This window comes from Symphalangus syndactylus, chromosome 14 (genome assembly GCF_028878055.3).
Source record: "Symphalangus syndactylus isolate Jambi chromosome 14, NHGRI_mSymSyn1-v2.1_pri, whole genome shotgun sequence".
NCBI classification, from domain to species: domain Eukaryota; kingdom Metazoa; phylum Chordata; class Mammalia; order Primates; family Hylobatidae; genus Symphalangus; species Symphalangus syndactylus.
Window position 1 is genome coordinate 114,041,326 of NC_072436.2, and position 18,098 is coordinate 114,059,423.

Sequence of the window (18,098 nt, forward strand, 5' to 3'; positions counted from 1 at the left end):
ACAGACAATTTTAGGTAGTAAGACTTCCTATGAAGGAGGAGGAGGGAAGGAGGGAGAAGAGTTCTGAGCGCAGGAGCACGGAAAGGCCAGTGCCACAGTGAGCACTTGCTGTCTGCATCTAAGGAGCTGTCAGGCTCCTCTGGGGTGTCTGCCCAGCCAGAGTCCGCAGTCCCGCCTCTGTGGGTGCAGGGGGTGGTGGGCTGCCCAGGTTCCCAGCTCATTTCTGTCCTCACAGCCTGGGCACCCAGTACCAGAGCGTGCGGCAGAAGGCAGCTGGGAGCAAACGCAGGCTGCAGCAGCGGTATGAGGTGCTGAAGACCGAGAATCCCGGAGGTGGGTGCCAGGGCCACTCGCCTGAGGCTCTGGGGGTACCGGGGAGGAGGGGCTGGACCAGGGTCTGTGCTGTGGATGAGACGGCGGGGGGCTGGCTGCCTAGGTCCATCCCTGGGCCTCACTCCCCTGGCCCGTTGTCACACCTGCCTGTGTCCTCCCTCCCTCCACAGATGCCTCTGACCTACAGGGGCGGCAGGTGCTTGCTGACTTGGACAAGGTGGCCAGCGACCTGGACCGGCAGGAGAAGGCCATCACAGGGATCCTGCGGCCACCGCTGGAGCAAGGCCGGGCTGTGCAGGACAGTGCTGAGCGGGCCAAGGACCTCAAGGTACCTGCGGGTCAGGAGCACAGGTGGGGCTGGGGGAGCCCTGCACTGGCCCCCTGGGGCCCCTATTTGAGGTCTTTTCCCCATGGAGTCTTGGGACATTCACTGCAGGTGTTTGATAGGGACAGCCTGCTGCATGTAACCGGGTCCCGACTCATGGAGGTGGCAGGGCTGCTCTCATCACCTCCCCAGGAGAAAGAGCTGGCAAGACTTGCATTGTTCCTGCATGGCTTGTCAATCTGATGCCTGGCATGGCACATGGGCTGTGGAATTCCGCAGGACTGGGTCACCGGCTGGCTTGACCACAAACACATTAGCGTTTATATTTATAAACTCCAGGCCTCAGTGTCTTCGGTAGGATGGGTTGGCCCTGCTCGCAGGGCAATGGCGAAGACAGGGTGAGCTGATGCCAGGGGGGATGTAGCGGGGCCCCACCTCCTCTCCTATACAAAGTCTCCCACATCCTCAAGGCAGCCCTCTGAGGCAGGGAGTAGCACTCCAATTTTACAGAAGAGGATCTGGGATTAGAGAAGTGCCATAGCCCCTGATGGGGCCTCACAGTGAGGGCCGAGTTGGGGCCAGTCGGGCCGATGCTGGTCTCGGGTGTAGCCTGACCCCACAAGTCCGTTCCTAAGCTGCTGGGAGTCGTCACGCCCCCACCCGTGACTGGGTGGAGTCGTAGTACTCACCACCCAGGGTTGCCGCAAAGATTAAACAGAAGCGTCCGCATGCAGTGCTGAGAACAGCACAGGCCCGGCAGCTGCCTGGGTGCTTCTGGTGTCACTAGTGCTTCTGGTGTCCACAGTCTACCTCAGCGGTTCCCTGGGATGCTCGTGAAAAATGCAGCCCTCAGGCTGGGGTCCAGACGCCGGGTCAGAGCCCCAGAGTGTGCCAGGCCTCTCCAGCTGCTTCCACTGTGCCTGATGAGGGAATCTGTCCCCACCCTGGGCACATCCTCAGGGGAAGGGGCTGCCTGGCTGTGTCCAAAACTGCGGGCCCTGGTCCCCACAGAACATCACCAATGAGCTACTGCAGATTGAGCCTGAGAAGACGCGGAGCACAGCTGAGGGCGAAGCCTTCATCCAGGCCCTCCCAGGCAGTGGCACCACACCCCTGCTGAGGACCCGGGTGGAGGACACCAACCGGAAATACGAGCGCCTCGTGCAGCTGCTGGACTTGGCCCAGGAGAAGTGGGTGGCAGACAGGCAGCATGGAGGTTGGGGTGGGTCAGGGGACCAGGTGGGCATCCCCCAACGCCTGACTGGTGTCCTCAGGGTTGATGTGGCCAACCGCCTGGAGAAGAGCCTGCAGCAGGGCTGGGAGTTGCTGGCCACGCACGAGAACCATCTGAATCAGGATGACACAGTGCCTGAGAGCAGCCATATCCTGGACAGCAAGGGGCAGGAGTTGGCGGTGAGTCTGGGGCCCAAGTCCTGGGAGTCCTTCTCTGAGCAGGTGAGGGCATCAGGCACAGCCACCCGCCCCGTCTGGACAGACGAGGACACCAGCATCCAGTCTTCCCGGGTTTGGAATGCCCAAATTGGGAACTGCAAATGGAGGGCCGCAGCACAAATCTGAGCTATTCATGGGATCTGTGTGACTTATGGGATTTCAGGTGCCAGCATTTTAAGATCAAATATCTGCAACAGCCAGTGTAGTGGCACATGCCTGTGACACCAGCCATTCAGGAGGCTGGGGTGGGATTGCTTGAGCCCCGGAGTTTCAGTCCAGCCGTCTGGACAATGTTGCAAGACCCTATCTATCTCTTTAAAAAAAAAAAAGAAAAGAAAAGCATAAAGCACATAACAATCCATGTTCCCAGTATCTCTTGCTGAGCAGAGCTGGCATCCTGGGCTGCAGCCCAGAGGGCAAGTCAGTGGGCAGAGGTGCAGCTGCCTCCTCAGCCTGCTTACCTCACAGTTGCCACGGGCCCCCTTCCCACATTGCCTGAGCGCAGGAAACATTCAAGTCTGTGACCTGAGGTCCCTTATTCACACTCCTATCTCACGACTTGCTTTTGCCACGGCCTCACGCCCAGACAGTGGCAGGCTGTTCTAGTGCCGGGCAGGAGCTGCCTGCTGCAGTTTTTAGAAGTTAGTTTTTCAGGACTTTGTTCATTGTAATAAAACAGAAGGTGGCAGAAGTGACCCAGGTTTGGGATATACAGAGCAAGGCTCCAGTCCTTCCTACTTGTGACCTCGCCCACCCTCCTATAGCCAGCGGTCCAGGGGCTTCGGGGGGGTGTCATTGCCTGGCTCTGGGAGCTCTGGCCGTAGCACCGCCGTCTCCTCCTCTGCCCCGCCAGGCCATGGCCTCTGAGTTACAGGCCCAGAAGTCCCTCCTGGGTGAGGTGGAGCAGAACTTGCAGGCGGCCAAGCAGTGCTCGAGCACACTGGCCAGCCGCTTCCAGGAGCACTGCCCAGACCTGGAGCGCCAGGAGGCCGAGGTGCACAAGCTGGGCCAGCGTTTCGACAACCTGCGCCAGCAGCTGGAGCGCAGGTGAGGGTGCGGTGGGTGGTGGCCGTTTTTGTTTTCTGAGAATGCGATCTAATTATCTCTAAGCAATGCTTTAGCCATGTCCCACAGATCTTGCTGTTTCTCTTTTTGGTGAGTTTGTCAGATTCTCTGACAGTCCTGTGGTCTCTCCTTTGAGTCATGCTTACCTGGGTCCTGTAATCCACAATGGGCATCTCTGCAAGTCATTGTATATGGACCCACCTGGTTCTCCACAGTCCAACCTGACGTTCCCTAATTACCACCCGCCCTGTGTGGGAGATACTTGGGGTATTTCTAGTTGTTACATTTGGTTGTTTCCCACTTTTTAAAAAAAAATGAGGGCTCCGTGAGGCATCTGTTTGCTGCGGCTGAGGCCTGAATGCTTTGCCTTGGCAGGGCGCAGAGCCTACAGAGCGCCACGGTGGCCTACGAGGACTTCCGCCGCGGCCATGACCACGTGCTGCAGTTCCTAGCCAGCATCCCCAGTTACGAGCCCCAGGAGACAGACAGCCTCAGCCAGATGGAGACCAAGCTGAAGAACCAGAAGGTGAGACAGCCGCTTCTGCAGGCCCAGGCACACACTGGCAAGGGAGGGTCAGAGGTCAGCAAGCCCCTTTCTGGGACGCCGAGCCTTTGGGAGGTGGAGCAGGGCAGAGGCCTGCCACAGCTGTGTCCTCCCTGGGCCTCAGCTCAAGCTCCCAACACCCAACCCTCTAAGAACAAGAACTGAGTGTGTTGCTTACCTCTCCCAGCTTAGTGCCCCGCACAGGGCCTGGTGCAGAATGGTCGCTTGGCGTGGGCTGGCTATGTGAGTGAACAGCTACAGAATGAGCCGCCGCCTTTGTGGGGAAAATCCCATTTCCAAAGTTGGGACTCCTGCCTCCCCCATGCCCGACACAGTGCCTTGGGGTGAGGGAGGAACACGGGAAGCCAACGGCTGAGAAGCAAATCCCAGGTCCACCCCATCAGCCACATCCCCACCTCAGAAGCTTTACTTTCCTCACTCATAAGCCGGAGGTCACGATCCTTACCTCCTGGCATCGTTTGAAGATTAAATGAGATAATCTAAGTCAGAGAGCAGAACAGTGTCCGGTGGTCCAAATCATCAGTAAACATTTGTTTCCTAGCAGAGATAATGATCTTGGCCCTTCTTCACAGAGCCTTAGAACGGCCTAATCCCAGCATCTTGGGAGGCTGAGGCAGGTGGATCACAAGTTGAGGAGTTCAAGACCAGCCTGGCCAACATAGTGAAACCCCATCTCTACTAAAAATACAGAAAAAAAATTAGCCGGGTATGGTGGCAGGAGCCTGTAGTCCCAGCTACTTGGGAGGCTGAGGCAGGAGAATTGCTTGAACCCGGGAGGCTAAGATTGCAGTGAGCCGAGATCCCACCACTGTACTCCAGCCTGGGCGATGCAATGAGACTGTCTCAAAAAAAATAAAAATAAAAAAAAGAACTGCCTTTTGCAATGAATAAAAATGTATACAAGGGAGCCATTGATCATACTTTGTGCTAGAGAAGAATAAATTCAGATTCTGGGATTTCCAGCTACTTCATCCATGGTTGCTTTTTAAAATTTTTTTTCCAGTTAGTTTTGATTTTGATTTTGATTTTTGATTTTTTGAGATGAAGTCTCGTTCTGTCGCCCAGGCTGGAGTGCAATGGCACGATCTCGGCTCACTGCAAGCTCCACCTCCTGGGTTCACGCCATTCTCCTGCCTCAGCCTCTCCAAGTAGCTGGGACTACAGGCGCCTGCCACCACGCCCGGCTAATTTTTTGTATTTTTAGTAGAGACGGGGTTTCACCATGGTCTCGATCTCCTGACCTCGTGATCCGCCCGCCTCGGCCTCCCAAAGTGCTGGGATTACAAGCGTGAGCCACCACTCCCGGCCCTAGTTTTGATTTTTAAACTCTGTCTTACAGAACCTGCTAGATGAGATAGCAAGTAGGGAGCAGGAAGTACAGAAGATCTGTGCCAATTCCCAGCAGTACCAGCAAGCTGTAAAGGTGAGCCGGGAAACTTCTGCCCGAAGCACAAACAGCAGGGGCCTTGTTCTACCGTCCCCTGGTCAGAGAAGCAGCAAGCACCGGCCCTGGCACGTGGGGGTGGAGCTGGCCATCCGAGGCACTGCCGGCTGCTGTGCAAACTGGCACAGGCTTTTGGGAAAACAGCATGGTACTAGACATGGAATGCTGTAAAAGGGTTTTATACTCTGAAGCAGTAAACTCTTTGGGGGAATTTATCCTTGAGGAAAAAATACAAAAAAAAAAAAAAAAAAAAATGCAGGACAAACAAAATTGTTGCAACAACACTATTTACAATAGCAAAACTAGTAAGCTGGAAAGGACTGGTGTCCAGTGGAAGGGGAAAGCTGCGTGAATCAGCACACATCCACCTGATGGATTATAAAGTCAGCAAGCTGGTAAACATGAGAAGAGGTGGTGGCAAGGGGAGACAGGGTTATGGTACAATGTTAAAAGCAGCAGCAGAATGCGAAAATCTCTAGGCATGTAGGAAGGCTGGGACGGGAATTCGGGAGGTGCTTCTTCTTGTCTCCTGTTACTGAGTGATGGAGCTATGTACTGCTGAGGTAGCGGTAATTCTCAAAACCTCCTGGCAATCACTACAGGGTGCAGCTGTGAGGAAGACCCATGCAGATTATAAAACCAGCACATGGCACAGGGCAGGTCTGGGTCAGCCAGAAGGGGTACAGGAACATCTCCATCTCTTCTCAGCTGTTTTCATCTCCCCTCTGCCATGTCTCTCCCTCATGCAGGACTATGAGTTAGAAGCAGAAAAACTAAGGTCTCTTCTCGACTTGGAGAATGGAAGGAGCAGCCACGTGAGCAAGAGAGCCAGGCTCCAATCTCCTGCTGCCAAAGTGAAGGAAGAGGTGAGTTCTGTGGGCCGGGCGGCCTCGGGACTGAGGTGGAGGCCAAGCTGCCCTGCTCCCCAGGGAGCATGGTGTCACGCGCTGGCCTCAGAGATGCGCACACAACAGGGAAGCCACTGAGAGCCCTCCTGTGTGCAAACAGGTTTGGTAGGAGAAGATGAGGAACTTGTTCTAGGGCAGTGACATCGATATGCCTAGAAAGACAGCAAGGCCGGGCGCAGTGGCTCACTCCTGTAATCCTAGCACTTTGGGAGGCCGAGGTGGGAGAACTGCTTGTGCCCAGGAGTTTGAGACCAGCCTGGGCAACAAAGCAGGACCCCATATCTACAAAAAAATTAGCCAGGCGTGGTGGTACAAACCTGTAGTCCCAGCTACTTGGGAGGTTGAGGAGGGAGGATCACTTGGGCCCAGGAGTTCAAGGCTGCAGTGAGCTGCAATCACACCACGGCACTTCAGTCTGAGTGAAAGAGATTCTGTCTTTAAAAAATAAAAATTTTTGAAAACACAGCTGAACAGAAATGTCAGGGTCAGAACCATGGATCTGGGAAATTCCTGTTTTGCTCACCTCATTAAGTACAGTGGAGGGCTGATATTAGTCTCTTGTACACATGAGAGAGAACACTGGTGCTCTAACAGGCAGAAAGACTTGCTCAAAGTCAGTGTGGCTGAGACCCTGGCCTGGATCTTCTGCCTCGAGATCCAGTTTTCTCTCCACCGGTGAGGCTACAGTCTAACTCCAGGCAGGAGTGGGCAAGCGCTGTGCCTCTACCCTCAAATTCCCCACTTCTCAAGAACCACGTCCACGCTGTCTCGCTCTCTGTTGCTTACCCTGTTGACAACTGTTTGTTGACCGCTCTCCTAATCTTCTTCTCTGCAGGAAGCAGCACTTGCCGCCAAGTTCACTGAAGTTTATGCCATCAACAGACAGAGGCTGCAGAATCTGGAGTTTGCTCTGAATCTCCTGAGACAGGTAACTGATCTTAGTAAGAAATTCTACTTCAGGCTGTTCTACCAGGTGACAAATACAGACTCTGTCTTAGAGAAATGGTCCGTGAATTGATGGAAGTGTCCCCTTGCTAACGTTTCTGGGCAGGGCCACTGCAAAGACTGGCCCGAGCCAATGCTTCTACTGACATGAGAACTTATTCAACTCAATAAACAACTGCTGAAAGTGAATGCTATTTTCAGCTGGGCAAGGTGGCTGAAGCTTATAATCACAGCACTTTGGGAGACCGAGGTGGGCGGATCACCTGAGGTCAGGAGTTCGAGACCAGCCTGGCCAACATGGTAAAACTCCATCTCTACTAAAAATACAAAAATTAGCTGGGCGTCGTGGCGCATGCCTGTAATCCCAGCTACTCAGGAAACTGAGGCAGGAGAATTGCTTGAACCCAGGAGGTAGAGGTTGCAGGGAGCCGAGATTGCGCCACTGCACTCCAGCTTGGGCAACAGAGCAAGGCTGTCTCAAAAAAAAAGAAACAAAAGAAAGTAAATGTTATTTTCTGAAGTCCGTGATGTTTATGACAGCATTGTTTTTTAATAGCAAGGCACTGGAAGCACTTCACTCTTCATCAGCAATGGGCTAAACTGCGGTCTGTCCAGAGTGGAAACCATGCTGCTGGTAAATCCTGAAGCAGCACTCTCTGTGCTGAGCTGGAATGAGCTCTGTAAGTGCAGTCAGCAGCAGCGCACACAGCAAGAATACCATTTGTGCAGGAAAGATAAACACATGGTGCATACTACAGACAGACATGCTTGTGTGAGCACAGATAGCATCTCCAAGGCCGACAGACACGCCCTAGGAAGGCGACCAGAGGTGGGAGACCGTGGTTTCATTTTAAACTCTTCCACAGCTCAAAAATGTTTTACCTGATTAAAAAAACCCCAAACTAGTTGTTTGATCATTTTTGAAAGTAACCCTAGAACTCTACAACTAACATGAACTGGCGCTGAGGGAGTCCCTTGGGGACCACAGGACAGCCACTCTGACCAGGTGGGGAGAGGCCCCACATGTGCTGCCAGAGCCTGGCTTTAACCTTGTCTTGTCTTCTCCATCACAGCAGCCAGAAGTAGAAGTGACCCATGAGACCCTGCAAAGGAACAGGCCGGCCTCTGGAGTGGAGGAGGCGTGGAAGATCAGGAAGGAACTGGATGAGGAGACTGAACGGAGGCAGCAGCTGGAGAACGAGGTCAAGAGCACCCAAGAAGAAATCCAGACCTTGAGGAATCAGGGGCCTCAGGAATCGGTGGTGAGGAAAGAGGTGCTCAAGAAGGTGCCGGATCCTATGCTGGAGGAGAGCTTCCAGCAGCTGCAGCGGACGCTGGCAGAGGAGCAGCACAAGAACCAGCTGTTGCAGGAGGAGCTGGAGGCACTGCAGCTGCAGCTGCATGCCCTGGAGCAGGAGACCAGGGATGGGGGGCAGGAGTACGTGGTCAAGGAGGTCCTGCGCATCGAGCCTGACAGGGCCCAGGCAGATGAGGTCTTGCAGCTGCGGGAGGAGCTGGAGGCACTGAGGTGGCAGAAGGGCGCCCGGGAGGCAGAGGTCCTCCTTCTGCAGCAGCATGTGGCCGCCCTAGCTGAGGAGAAGAGCCGGGCACAGGAGAAGGTCACCGAGAAAGAGGTGGTGAAACTGCAGAATGACCCCCAGCTGGAGGCAGAGTACCAGCAGCTGCAGGAGGACCACCAGCGCCAGGGCCAGCTCAGGGAGAAGCAGGAGGAGGAGCTGAGCTTCCTCCAGGACAAGCTCAAGAGGCTAGAGAAAGAGCGGGCCATGGCCGAGGGCAAGATCACCGTCAAGGAGGTGCTCAAAGTGGAGAAGGACGTGGCCACCGAGAGGGAGGTCAGCGATCTCACCCGCCAATACGAGGACGAGGCTGCCAAGGCTCGCGCTAGCCAGAGGGAGAAGACGGAGCTGCTCCGGAAGATATGGGCCTTGGAGGAGGAGAACGCCAAAGTGGTGGTGCAGGAGAAGGTGCGGGAGATCGTGCGGCCAGACCCCAAGGTGGAGAGTGAAGTGGCGAACCTCCGCCTGGAGCTTGTGGAGCAGGAGAGAAAGTACCGGGGTGCCGAGGAGCAGCTCCGGAGCTACCAGAGCGAACTGGAGGCCCTCAGGAGGCGAGGCCCCCAGGTGGAAGTCAAAGAGGTGACTAAGGAAGTCATTAAGTACAAGACTGACCCCGAGATGGAGAAGGAGCTTCAGCGGCTCAGGGAGGAGATCGTGGACAAGACCAGACTGATCGAAAGGTGTGATTTAGAGATCTACCAGCTGAAAAAGGAAATCCAGGCCCTGAAAGACACCAAACCCCAGGTCCAGACCAAAGAGGTGGTCCAGGAGATCCTCCAATTCCAAGAAGATCCTCAAACCAAGGAGGAGGTAGCGTCTCTGAGGGCAAAGCTCTCAGAGGAGCAGAAGAAGCAAGTGGATCTGGAGAGGGAGAGAGCTTCCCAGGAAGAGCAGATCGCCCGGAAAGAGGAGGAGCTCTCGCGGGTGAAGGAAAGGGTGGTGCAGCAGGAGGTGGTCAGGTATGAGGAGGAGCCAGGCCTGCGGGCCGAGGTGAGCGCCTTCGCCGAGAGCATCGACATGGAGCTGCGGCAGATTGACAAGCTGCGGGCAGAGCTGCGGCGGCTGCAGCGCCGGCGCACCGAGCTTGAGCGGCAGCTGGAGGAGCTGGAGCGCGAGCGGCAGGCCCGCAGGGAGGCCGAGCGTGAGGTGCAGCGGTTGCAGCAGCGGCTGGCAGCACTGGAGCAGGAAGAAGCTGAGGCCCGTGAGAAGGTAACCCGCAAGCAGAAGGTGGTGCTGCAGCAGGACCCGCAGCAGGCGCGAGAGCATGCCCTGCTCCGACTCCAGCTGGAAGAAGAGCAGCACCGGCGGCAGCTCCTGGAGGGTGAGCTCGAGACCCTCCGGAGGAAACTGGCTACACTGGAGAAGGCGGATGTCAAGGAGAAGGTGGTGCTCTCCGAGAGTGTCCAGGTGGAGAAGGGCGACACCGAGCAAGAGATCCAGAGGCTCAAGAGCAGCCTGGAGGAGGAGAGTCGCAGCAAGCACGAGCTGGACGTCGAGGTGAGCCGGCTGGAAGCCAGGCTTTCGGAGCTGGAATTCCATAACTCCAAGTCATCCAAGGAACTAGACTTTCTAAGGGAAGAGAACCACAAATTACAGCTGGAGAGGCAAAACCTGCAGCTGGAGACGCGAAGGCTCCAATCAGAAATTGACATGGCAGCGACAGAAAGACGAGACCTGCGGAACATGACCGTGGTGGACTCTGGGACCAATCATGACTCCAGACTGTGGTCCCTGGAGAGGGAACTAGATGACCTCAAGAGGCTCTCCAAGGACAAAGACCTCGAGATCGACGAGCTGCAGAAGCGCCTGGGCTCCGTGGCCGTCAAGCGGGAGCAGCGGGAGAACCACCTGCGGCGCTCCATCGTAGTCATCCACCCCGACACCGGCCGCGAGCTGTCCCCGGAGGAAGCCCACCGTGCCGGGCTCATCGACTGGAACATGTTCGTGAAACTCAGAAGCCAGGAGTGCGACTGGGAGGAGATCTCAGTGAAGGGTCCCAATGGGGAGTCCTCAGTGATACACGACAGGAAGTCTGGCAAGAAGTTCTCCATCGAAGAGGCCCTGCAGAGTGGCAGGCTGACCCCTGCTCAGTACGACCGCTATGTCAACAAGGATATGTCCATCCAGGAGCTGGCGGTCTTGGTATCTGGGCAGAAGTAGACACTTCGTAACGAAGTGTCACTACGACGCAGTGACCTCCTTGGTGTTGTCTTCTCCCTAGCCCTGGTGCAGGCCAAGCATTTTATACATACCCTCGCTGCCAGGCTGCTCAGAGTCCAGCCCACATATGGGACAGGCAAGCACTGGCTGAAGACAGGCAACTCTCGTCCCAACCATCATTCACCCTGAGTGACCCACGTCATCCTCCAATGACTGGACAACCGCGATGCCTTTTCCTATACACTCCCAGCAACAAACTCCTCGTGATAACCGCACACAATCTGAGAACTACTAAAGGACAAGCCAACCACAGCAGCCAAGCCCACTCCATGCAGCATGGGTACTGATGATGGCACACCAGACAGTGACACTCTGCCCCACAAAGGCCGGGGCCCGTGGGGGCTGCTGCCTGGCATGACATCTCTCCAGATTTCTGGCTTAAAACCAACTTTCCATCAGAGAAGCCTCCTCAGTAGTTAGTTACTCTGCTCATGAGACAGATCTGGGCTCCAAGCCACGAAAGGTGAACAGAAACCAGAAGTGTCCAGCCCTCGGTGCTGGAGTGGACGTTAATTGTCAACCAGACTGTACCGGCACCTACAGAGAATGTTTCACAGTTCTGGCATTTAAATCCTTTGATAGTGGATTGTGCTGCTGTTAGCCTTAGTTTCAGTGCTTTACAAGTCTCGCTTATTATCTCATTGGTATTTAGGTATACAAAACAGTTGATTATTCACCACGCAAATTTCTGGGTCTCTGTATCTCATGTAGAACATAAGAAAATGGGAAGTAATAGGGAACTTTATTTATAGCATGAAAATAAACCTGGTGGCTGGAGTCTACTTTTACGGTCCACGTTTCTTCTTTTGCATGCAAGGCTTATTATTTCCCCCACTCCCTCTTGGCTTTCAGCCAAAATGGATATTCCATATATAACAGCTCCTATAGGAAGAACTACTTCCACATGGTAGAAAGAAAAGAGTGAGAAAAAATGTTTTGGAAACCTTGAAACAATTTATTGAATTGCTTTATACAAGATTAACAATCTCCACACCACCCCTAACACCAACATAGTCGCTGCACAAAAGCCACAGCCCCTCTCACACCTAAGAAACGGCCACGCCCGGTAAGTGCTCAGAGACTTTCGCTGCGCCAAGGAAACCCCTGCAGCCCCCCAGACCCCGAGGCCACTCTGCCCCACCCTCTGCTGCATCCTCGCCTGTAGATCTGCCTTGCCATGGCTGTTCAGTCATTCGCTCTTTCGTTACCACAAATAAAGCATAAACAAGGAAAAGAAATCTCAAACTCCCCATCAAAGAAACGTTTCCCTGAGGCAAGAGGCATCACTAGATTCCTAAAAATGAGGGTATTCTGCTCCAGCTGCACGCGCAATGGTACATGGGGAGGAGGGAGCACCAAAGGGAAAGGAAGGAGGGGCTGGGACCCGGGTGTTTATGGGCAGAGAAGCCTGGAGAGTCCCTGCTCAGCCTCCACTGCCGGCCTCTGCTTGGCTTTGAGCTCAGCAATACAAATCTCTTCTTTGGCTCTTTTGCTACTACCTAAGACTACTCTGTAAACAAACTGGAAATCCAAGTTGCAAAAAATATATATAACAAAGGGATAAGGAATCCACTTAGCCCAATGTGAAACACAGATTGGTTCTTATGTAAAAAAGGAGTCAGAGCAGAGGCCGGGCCAAAGGGCGGACAGAGGTCTTGCTCCTTGGGAAACCGGGAAGGCCAGCAAACCTCTGAATGAAGGATGAGTTACTGGGTGCTGTACCCTGGGAGTCAGGAGCCAAGAGCAGTCCGTTTTCCCACAGGTGTATGTGCTGAGGACACTGTATACTCTCAACGTGCCTGAGATCACTTAGCTGGAGCAGTCAGTTCAGACTCACCTTGGGGCACAGACCTCACAGGACAGGCAAGTGCCCTCAAATCCTTGTGAAACAGCCACTGGTTGAGTGGTGACTTAGGAGCTCTGCAGTTAACTGTCCTAGTCTCTCTGATCCACTCTCCAAGCTCTTCCGCACATCACCCTTAAGTCGACACATAACCCCACCACCTGGAGAGCCCCAGGACTTCAAGGCCTATTTCTACCTGGCAGACACTTCACAGAGGCCTGCTTCTGCCACACTGCCTAAGAATGATTCCTAAGAAGACAAACTGGAATGTCTATCTGTGACTTGGGACCCCTGGTATCCTTGACCCTCAGAGAGATGAAGGGCTTTGGGCTCTGCAGTCCAACTCCACGAACTCTGGAAAAACAAAATGGGAGCCCTGGCTACACTGGGACTTGGAATTTTGGGGCCCAGACAACCTTCTAGTCAGGACAGCACAGATAATGATGTGCAAGTGTAAAAAACTCAAAACTGGCTTTGTCTTCAATACAGACATATCTTTAACAAGGTCTTCATCTCAGATCCACTCAGAAGGCTGAATGGACATGTGTTGTCGAATTCTGCTCCACCATAAAGGCACTGGAATTATGTCTTCCTATAATATGATGTGTGAAGAACAGTCCCCTTCTATCCAATGCATTTAATGGTAATGATGAAAACTGAGCCCAAAATAGGTGTCTGTAAAAATCCTATCACAACTGTTGAATCTACAAAGGTCTTTTCTCTAAAAGAGCTTCATTGTCATGTTCCGAGGAGAAACTGGCCCCCACAGTGAGCACATCCTAGGTGTTCTTAGTATTTTGCAGGGAAAATGCAGGTCTCCCAGCTGTGGCTCTGGCCTGGGTTTTGTCCTCTTAAGCACACAGCCTGGGGATGAGGCGGCACTGTGACCATCCAGGGAGCTTACTGCAGCCAGAAGGAGCCCCTGAGCAGTGGGGTGCTCTGAGGTACTCTGACCAAATGCCAGGGGGTCAGGCAGATTCACCTGCAGGTGTGCCAACTGCTCTGCCACCAGAGCCTGTAAACACCATGCCTCCCACCACGGCCCAGCGCACGCCCCAGCCTAGAGCTGCCCCTCTAACAACCGTCTAGCGACAGAGCCGCAAGGCCCAAAGCACGGGGTAGTCTGCACCTCCTGAGCAGCAAGGGCTCGGCTCCCTCCGTGGGAGGCACATCAGAAGTGCCGAGAAGCGCTCCACTGAGAACTCACGCTCCTCCAGAAGAACACCAAGCAGCAGAAAGGGCGCAGTGAGTGTACATCCTGGGAGACCTGCACGTTCTGATTCCACCCAGACCCAAGTGGCAAGCCTTGCCTCTGAAGCGGTCACAATTTCCGTGGTACAGCAGGCCCTTTCCCGTGAAGCTGAGAAGCACCTGGAAAAGAGTAAGAAAAATTAGAACGCAAGTTTTTCATACTCTCTGATTTCCTTAATGCAGTAGTAACCAAACTTCAAGGTAAACACCTAAATAGCAAAAGTCCCCAAATGCTGAGTGTTCCAGAGCTCAAACAAGCCATGAGACACCAGCCAGCGGTTATTCGTGTACACTGCTCCTGGCCGCAGCCTGCAAGCACACTAGCACTGTGAAAGTTGGTGGTCACTCAGCACAGTGTTTCCAGAACAGCAGCTATACTATGCAACTTGGGCTACGTCATCTCAAGCTACAATTGCCATCCTGAGGCGAGGCCTGACGATCACATAGAACTCAAGGCAGCAATGATCATTCATTCTCTTACCATCAAAAGACCCTCAGGTCCTGTAAAGACAAATTCAAAGGCACTAGCATTCTCAGTCCACAGAAGGAAGGAAGGAAAGCAACGCAGACACAAGTCACGCAACTGAAATGCGCAAATAGCTTCTTACTCGCATCTCGTGTCATCCTGTAAGCTGAAGTCCATCTAAGGAAGTGAGAAGCTCACTTGGATAACCCTGTTTTGGTATAGTTGCTTTTCTGATTGACTTTCTTTGTCCTCGAACTTTTAAACTGATTAAAAAAATTTTTTTAGAGATAAGGTCTCACTATGTTGCCCAGGCTGGAGTACAGCAGCTATTCACAAGCACGATCACAGCACAATATACCCTCTGATTCCTGGGTTCAAGCAATCCTCCTGCCTCTCAATGCCACCATATCCAGCCTCTGATAGCCTTAAACAGTTTTGAAAACTGACTCATAATAATGACACATTTTATGGGGTACATAGTGATATTTCGACATCTAAAATGTGTAGTGTCAGGTTAGGGTTATTAACATATCCATCATCTCAAACATTTTTCATCTCCTTTTGTTGGCGACGTTCAATATCTTCCTCCTAACTGAAACTACATACTACTGTTAACTACAGTCACCTACAGTGGTATAGAACACTAGCACTTATTCTTCCTATTCTGATAGCCTTTTCATACCCAGAGGAAAAATGAAAATATAGGAGAAAGCAATCTTTTGAGACAGGGTCTCACTCTTGCCCAGGCTGGGGTGCAGTAGCATGACCACAGCTCGCTGCAGCCTTGACATCCTGGGCTCAAGTGATCCTTCTGCCTCAGCTTCCTGAGGAGCTGGGATTACAGGCACATGCCACCACACCTGGCTAATTTTTTTCTTTTAACATAGACATAGGGTCTTGCCATGTTGCCCAGGCTGGTCTTGAACTCCTGGACTCAGGCAATCCTCCTGCCTTGGCCTCCCAAAGTGCTGGGATTACAGGTGAGAGCCACCACTTTTCTGAGAGTAACGTTCCTGAGAGTAAGCAAAGGCAGGGCAGCCTGACTTTGGAAAGACCCCTGCTCTCACCAAGGTGGCTCTGCAGCCTCTAGTCTGTAGAGAAGTCACTGCACTTTACTTCTCCTCTCAAGGAAAGGAGGAGTCACTAGTGTTGTAGGCTTAGCCCCTCAAAGCAGCACAATTTCCATTGTGGAGACTTCCAGATTTAGTCTTGCCCCATATGGCCTCTGGTGTTTACTATAATGCGCCATGGTGCCAGGGAGCCACAGCACATCATGAGGCAGATGTAACTTGGGAGATGTGCAGCACAGAGGGTCCTTACTTCCACCTGGCACCAGTTCACCAGGGTTACCTCGGCTGGCTTCCATAAAAGTGGCTCTCCCCTTATCCAAGTAGCACCCTGGTCATGTCTGGAGCAGGTCTACAGTAGGAACAATGCTAGGTCAAAGCCGAGACACCGTGAGACTTCCCATGCCAGAATTCCAGGAGGCGTACCCAAGAATCGCAGACTCAGGACAGGGTGAGGCAGATGCACTCAATGCAAAGGTACCAACCCGGGGCACCTGAGCTCTCTTCTCAGATGCTACCAGACCAGCCTCAAGCCTGAGGCTTTTAGAGGCTATTTCAGAAGGTGCTAAGAGGAGCGCCGACCACATGCCTGCTGGGCTCCCAAATCTGTTCTGATGGAGTTTTCACACCTGGACAGATTTAAAGCTGCTCCTCTCAAAGTCTTGCACTGTGGCCTCTGGCTGCTACCTGGATTTTCCCTTTAATGAAACAAAGTTTAGAGAGCCTTCTGTTAAGCAATCACATCTGAAAGTGGAGCAGCTTGTATTCCAAGACCTTGTTGTACCCAGTTAGCCCTTGGAGAAGATGCACCATTACCTTCCTTTTTTTTTTTTTTAACTGAAGAGAAAAAAACGAGCCGAGGGTTAGGAACTCCTCCACCACACACAAAACCGCCCCACCCTGCCCCCCACAACTTTCCCTGTAATCACACAGGCTGAGGCTGACCTGGATGCAGCTCCAAGTGGGGACCAGAGGAAACCCCAAGAGTAGAAGTGCATGTCACCCTGAGTACTGAAAAAGCACAGCCTCAAAGGACAAACCAAAACAACAACAGCGACAAGGCAAAGACACCAAGACCGTTGGCAGTGGCAAAGCACCTAGGGGTGGAGAGGGCAAAGGCACATGGTGTGCGTGGCACACTGACGGTCGGGTGATTACCTGGCAGACTCTGCGGGATATGGGTGGGCACGGCAGCGTGTGGGAGAGGCGCTGCATGGGGCGGGCTGGAGTGCAAGCCAGCCAGAAGACCTGAGAGAAAACAGGAGGGGAGAAGAGAACAAAACACACACATTGAAGACAGGAACAGAAAAGCAGCTCCAGCAGCCAAAAGCCCCCGATAACCTGCCAGGCCAGTCTGGGCACCACACCCAAAGGGGCAGTGGGGGCTCGGCATAGTTCCCGGAGATGTTCCCCATGGTCACACACCAGACTCAAACACAGGAACCAGAGTACACAACAGCAGGACCCCTGGCCACAATCTAGAGGTTCCTGAGTGACCAAAGACAGCAAAGAAGCACTTACTGTGGCCAAGGCCATGGTGGAAGGACCCGGGGGCAGGGCCTGTGACGATGGCATCCTTGGAGACCCCTGCTTTGGCAGAGGAGTCAGCGCTGAAGGAAAGTACGTGGACAGGAATAGGGACAGGGGTTATAATTCCCAAGGAGTTTGAGCTCATGGCCCCAGACAGCTTTGGGCTGCTGGATTTGTAGGGTGAAGCCATCAAGGAGGAGCCGGTCACCAGCACAGTCCCACTCGTTCCTTTCTAGGGAAGAAACACAGCAAGCGGTAAGAACTCCAGTCCTGTTCATGGCTCACTCACACCAAACCTGGCAACACAAAGGAACATACACATCCATGTCAGATGGCCCTGGGAGGCACCCTCCGACCCTGCAACCCCAAAGACAGGACCCAGGACAGTCTTTATGAACCAATATGGAATGGATTCCAGGGAACATAATTTTTTAAAAAGGATATTAAATATGTTTCCTACAGAGGTTGCAGTGAGCTGTGATCGCGCTACTGCATTCCAGCCTAGGTGACAGAGCCAGACTCTGTCTCAAAAAAAAAAGCCTCCTTTGTGAAAGGAAAAATGTAATACAGATATCCATAAATGTTCATGTATATTTGTATGTGTATATATATTTATATACATACACACACATACATACATATATACCTTTGTTTGTATTTATTAATCTTTTGTTTAAAAAGAGGAAAATAAACCAGAAACTAAAGAGCTTAGTTACCTTACAGGGGTGGTCGGTGCAGGAAAGGAGGTGAGACCTCCAACAGACCTTTCTATGGTTTTGTCTTTGTAACCACTTCATTTATATATTAGAAAAAGAGGCCGGGTGCGGTGGCTCACACCTGTAATCCCAGCACTTTGGGAGGACGAGGCGGGCAGATCACGAGGTCAGGAGATCGAGACCATCCTGGCTAACGTGGTGAAACTCCGTCTCTACTAAAAATACAAAAAATTAGCCGGGCCCGGTGGAGGGCGCCTGTAGTCCCAGCTACTCGGGAGGCTGAGGCAGGAGAATGGCGTGAACCCAAGAGATGGAGCTTGCAGTGAGCTGAGATAGCGCCACTGCAGTCCAACCTAGGCAGAAGAGCAAGACGTCTCAAAAAAAAAAAAAA

At 53.0% G+C, this 18,098-nt stretch overlaps 2 protein-coding genes across 13 annotated transcripts in view; one reads left to right on the forward strand and one right to left on the reverse strand.

Moving 5' to 3' along the window:
- Positions 1-11,616, forward strand: part of PPL (periplakin) — a 54,458-nt gene extending 42,842 nt beyond the window's left edge. The window contains exons 13-22 of the mRNA XM_055243002.2: positions 236-333; positions 504-661; positions 1,670-1,848; positions 1,933-2,071; positions 2,964-3,157; positions 3,551-3,701; positions 5,080-5,163; positions 5,934-6,050; positions 6,928-7,020; positions 8,111-11,616. Of these exons, the coding sequence (XP_055098977.1) occupies positions 236-333; positions 504-661; positions 1,670-1,848; positions 1,933-2,071; positions 2,964-3,157; positions 3,551-3,701; positions 5,080-5,163; positions 5,934-6,050; positions 6,928-7,020; positions 8,111-10,774 (3,877 nt within the window). The 3' untranslated portion in view covers positions 10,775-11,616. The remainder of the gene's footprint in view (positions 1-235; positions 334-503; positions 662-1,669; positions 1,849-1,932; positions 2,072-2,963; positions 3,158-3,550; positions 3,702-5,079; positions 5,164-5,933; positions 6,051-6,927; positions 7,021-8,110) is intronic.
- Positions 11,617-11,768: 152 nt separating this feature from the next.
- UBN1 (ubinuclein 1) overlaps positions 11,769-18,098 on the reverse strand; it is a 34,799-nt gene continuing 28,469 nt past the window's right edge. For 8 of the 12 annotated variants that reach the window (XM_055243004.2, XM_055243013.2, XM_055243006.2 and 5 more), the window contains 3 exons: positions 16,983-17,223; positions 16,620-16,709; positions 11,769-14,048 (listed from right to left, as the gene is read on the reverse strand). In XM_055243004.2, the coding sequence (XP_055098979.1) occupies positions 13,999-14,048; positions 16,620-16,709; positions 16,983-17,223 (381 nt within the window). In that variant the 3' untranslated portion in view covers positions 11,769-13,998. Of the gene's footprint in view, positions 14,049-16,619; positions 16,710-16,982; positions 17,288-18,098 lie in introns of those variants that run through there. The other 4 variants (XM_063618262.1, XM_055243011.2, XM_055243008.2 and 1 more) reach the window with 2 other exon arrangements.